We start from the raw sequence: 4,830 nt of genomic DNA on the forward strand, positions 1-4,830 counted from the left end.
GAGGCTGGTAACTTTGCACAGAACTCTCTCAAACCAACGTCAATTGCAAGTCATGTCATCATCTCCCTGATGTCATGGTCCTCTTCAAGAACAAAGGACAAACCACAACCTATGAGTAGTCTGAGCTGCCTGAATAGGGACCCAGCTGGTCAGTTCTAGTTGGGCAATTCAGCTCATCTTCTCTCCTCTCCTCTCCTCTCCTCTCCTCTCCTCTCCTCTCCTCTCCTCTCCTCTCCTCTCCTCTCCTCTCCTCTCCTCTCCTCCGTTCCCCCCACCCCCCTTCCTTTCCCTTCCGTCCCTCTTCCTCTCTCCCCACCTTCCACCCCACCACTTACCTGAGGGTGTTCAGCCCAAAGGAAGGTAAATTTTCATGGCTGAAAGCTACCTAATTAACTTGTGGTTTACTGGCTAGATTTCTTTCTCAAAGACCAAGGCTTAAACCCAATTCGCTTCTGATCTCATGCATTAGACAACAATAGGCCTCTGCCCAAGCACCACTAGGCGCCCTCCTAGTTCAGGAAGGTAAATAGAAATGCAGGAAGACTGACGGATTACTCTTCAAAACTTGCCTTGATTCTGATTCTGGCCTTCAAGACCTCTGATAGGCTTATATTCTATCCCGTGTTGTTCTCCGTGCCTGGAATTCACTCCCTCATTCTTTCTCCTTCAGTGAATCCATAGCTTAGCTCAGGGCTCATCCCAGTTGCCACCTTCTTCTTGAGTACCTTCCTGATCTTTCCACCCCCTCCCCCAAATTACCTTCTATTCGTTTTTTATTTACTCATGGGGGTCTTTTCTCCTATCTTCCTGCTCCTGGACCCCCAGGCCTGTTAGATTTTTATCATCTTTGTGCCCCCACAATACTCTTCCCCTCCCAGCTTGATTTATTTATTTATTTTATTAAAGGTGTCATCCTCTTTTTTTGTGAGGCACTCAGGGTTAAGTGAATTGCCCAGGGTCACACAGCTAGTAAGTGTCAAATATCTGAGGCAGGATTTGAACTCAGGTCTTCCTGACTCCAAGGCCTGAGCTCTATCCATTGTGCCACCTAGCTGCCCTCCTTGACTCACTTTTTTTTTTTTTTTTTTTTTTTTTGGCTAGGCAATGGGGTTAAGTGACTTGCCTAGGGTCACACAGCTAAGTTATTGTGAGAATCAAATGAGATATTTGAAATAAAAAAAAGGGCTTAGTATAATGCCTGCCAGTAATATGCATTATAGAGATGCTTATTTCCTTCCTCTTCCCCACAATTAGAATATAAGCTCCTTGAAAGTAAGGATTGTTTCATTCTTTACATTTTTGTTCCCAGCACTTAGCACAGTACCTCACACATGGTAGCAGCTTAATAAATGCTTGGTCATCAATTCTCTCTGTCTGAGCAACAATGATCTTGCCTTCCTTCTGCCTCCAGCTCATGGACTGTATTATTAACTCTCACCTCTGAGAAAATGCTGTTGGTACCACAGGACAAGACAACCCCTCCTCCTTCTTCCCACATTCATACTCTTTCTTCCTCACCCCTTCTCCCAATCCATCCTTCATACAAGCTGCCAGAATAATTATTTTGCTCGAAAACCTTAAGTGCTATCCTGAAGCTCCTGAGTAAAATTGAAGGCTCTAAACTATGTGACAGGCTAGAGTGGGTGCCATTCACCATTAGCCACCACAGTCACAGTCCCCACTTTCCAACTGCCTGTGGAACATATCTCGACCTGCATACTCCCATGTAGCACTTCATTCTCAAGATGTCTAAAACCCATCACCCTCCACCTTACCACCTTCCTATTCCTGGCTCTCTTACCTCTGTTTCTCCCAGGCTAGGGTTATCTTCGATTTTTCTATTCCCTTTAATTCCTTTGATACACACCTAATTCCCATTCAGCTTTTCATCACATCCTATATATTCTTCCTTCCCAATATCTATTGCATTCAATTCAATAAATACTTATTAAATGGCTACTTTGTGCAGATCATGGAGTACATAAAGTCTAGATAAAAAGTGGTTCTTGTCCTCAAGAAAATTAACAGTCTAGGTTTACAGATTAAGAGCTAGAAAGGAACCTTAAAAGCCATCTAGTCCAACCTCGTTGGAGGCCTGAAGATATTAAGTGTGGTGCCCAAGGTCACACAGGTAAGTATCGGAGATAGAATTTGAACACTTGCAGCCAAAGTTAGTGCTTGTTCCACTGTCCCTCTATTGCCATCCGTAGCCACATTTGTCTGTCTTACACAAACAAGGGACAGAGAGGATCACAGAAGATAAAAAGGGCAATTTTGATTATATAAAATTAAAAAGTTTTGGTAGAAACAAACCTAATGCAACTAAGATTAGAAATGAGAGAGTTAACTGAGGAGGGGAGGAAATCTGCAAATTTCTCTGATAAAGATCTCATTTCCAAGATATATAAGGAACTGAGTCAAATTTATCATTAGTACCATTCTTCAACTGATATGAACAGGCAGTTCCCACGAGAAGACATCCAAGCTATATCTATAGCCATATCTATAGCCAAAAGTTCCTAATCACTAATAATTAGAAAAATGCAAATTAAGCAAATCTGACATTCCACTTGACACCCATCAGATTGGCAAAGCTGGCAGAAATAGAAAACGACAAATGACTGGGGCTGGGGAGTGGAAGGAGAAGCACATGTACACTATTGGTAGAACTGAGAATTGGTCCAGCCACTCTGGAAATCAGTTTGGAACTACGCTCCCAGAACTACTAACTCGTGTATATCCTTCGACCCAACTATGAGGCCTACACCCAGAGTTTTATCAAAGAAAGTGGAAAAGGTCCTATATATACAAAAACATTTATAGAAGCTCTTTTTCTGGTGACAAAGAACTGAAACTAAAAGACTATTTAGGAAGGGATTATGGCTGAACAATTTTTTGAATATATATTTATTTCACTAAATATTTCCCAATTACATGTAAAAAAATTTTTTAACATTCTTTTTTTAAAATTTTGAGTTCCAAATTCTCTCCTTCCCTTCTGTCTGCCCCTCCTTCACCCCTTGAGAAGGCAAGCATTATGAAATCAATTATAGATGTGGAGTTATCCAAAACATATTTCCATATTAGCCATGTTGCAAAAGAAAGCATGCAAAAAAGAAAAAGAAAGTTTTAAAATTTTCCTTTTTTTTAAGGCAATTGGGATTAAGTGACTTGCTCAGGGTCACACAGCTAGTAAGTGTCAAGAGTTTGGTCTGGGGCCAGATTTGAACTCAGGTTCTCCTGACTTCAGGGCCAGTGCTCTATCCACTGCGTCACCTAGCTGCCCCTGAAACTTTCTAAAACAGTCTGCACTCAGGGTTCATCAGTTCTCTCTCCAAAGGGGATAACAATTTTTATTTTGTATCCTTTGGAATTGTCTTGGATCTTTATCTTCATCAGAGTAGCTAAGTCTTTTACAGTTGATCATCCTCACAATATCACTGTTCTCCTGGTTCTGCTCACTTCACTTTGCATCAGTTCCTGTATGTCTTCCCATGTTTTTCTGAAATCATCCTGCTGGTCATTTCTTAAGGCATAATAGCATTTCATCACAATCATATACCACAACTTGTTTAGCCATTCCCCAATTGTTAGGCATCCCCTCAATTTCCAGTTCTTTGTCAATGGCTGAACAAATTAATGAATGTAATAGAATACTACTGTGCTGTAAGAAACGATGAAACATATGGTTCCAACCATCAACCAACTGATGCAGAGTGGAGAGAGCCTAAAGGACAGCCAGTTCATGCTATAACAACAATTTTGTTTAAAAACAAACAAAAAACAGTTTTGAAAGACTCAGGAACTCTGATCAGCCAGGATCCCAGAGGGCCATGGATGAAGAATACTACCCACCTCCTAACAGAGGTGATGGACTAAATGAGCATACATTTTGGACACAGCCAACTTGGAGATTTGTTTTGCTTGACTAGCCCTATTTGTCACAAAGGTTTTTGCTTTTGTTTTTTTAGTGAGAAGGGGAATGCGGATGGGAAAAAAATAAGTGCCTAATAACTGAAAAAAAAATAATTAAAAAACGAAGTCCCTTCAAACTTTAAACTCTAGAGAGTATTAAATACGACAACCACACAGAGAAACCAGTCTCACTCTCACGCACTGTTACAGACGGAAAGCACGCCCACTCTCTCACTCTTAATTTCACTCTCACTGTCTCCAAGCCCGCAGGGAAAGCTGCGTTTGCGCGAGCAGATCTGCGCTCCCAATCCAATAGGAAAAGCCACAAGAGAAGGGCAAGGCGTCTGGACTTTGACGTCTATCTCAGACCCGCCCACTCAGCCTCCCTTCCTGCTTCTCACCCAGCAATGGTTACCCTGGGCCTATCCCGAGTGGATGATGCGGTGGCCGCCAGACACCCGGTGAGCCACGAGGGCCCAGCCCTAGGAATGGAGGGTCGGTTCACCCAAGAGCCCGGAGGGCAGGAGCTGGAGGAGAAGCGCATGCACGGGGTGGGGTTGGGGGGACGCAGCATTGGTCTCCTGGTTTTGGGGGGTGGTCCCTCTTTGGTGGGAGGGTCTGCTGCCCTTTGAGAGGTTCTTCTGGGGGATTGGCACCCAAACCTGTGCTCATTCCAGGGGCTCCGGGAGTATGCTGCGTGCCAATCCCAAGCCTTCATGAAAGGCATCATCACGTTCATTACAGGTAGGCGGTCGAGTTGCCTCATATGCAGGGAAGGGGGTGGGATTGCCCTGGACATCAGTACCTATCCCCACTTATACTCTAAGGTGCTCCCCTCCTTGGCCAGGACACACTGGACAAGAGTGGGGTCAGGCTAATCAGGGACTTGGCCATTAGCAGGCACCGGTGCAGCCT

At 43.6% G+C, this 4,830-nt stretch overlaps 1 protein-coding gene across 2 annotated transcripts in view; it reads left to right on the forward strand.

The window, feature by feature from the left end:
* The first annotated feature begins 4,267 nt into the window (after positions 1-4,267).
* The window catches only part of TMEM141 (transmembrane protein 141), a 1,981-nt gene continuing 1,418 nt past the window's right edge, over positions 4,268-4,830 (forward strand). For both annotated transcript variants that reach the window (XM_027848721.1, XM_027848726.1), the window contains exons 1-2: positions 4,268-4,376; positions 4,593-4,659. In XM_027848721.1, the coding sequence (XP_027704522.1) occupies positions 4,323-4,376; positions 4,593-4,659 (121 nt within the window). In that variant the 5' untranslated portion in view covers positions 4,268-4,322. The remainder of the gene's footprint in view (positions 4,377-4,592; positions 4,660-4,830) is intronic.

Source organism: Vombatus ursinus, unplaced genomic scaffold (genome assembly GCF_900497805.2).
Source record: "Vombatus ursinus unplaced genomic scaffold, bare-nosed wombat genome assembly UNPS02000580.1, whole genome shotgun sequence".
Lineage (NCBI taxonomy): Eukaryota > Metazoa > Chordata > Mammalia > Diprotodontia > Vombatidae > Vombatus > Vombatus ursinus.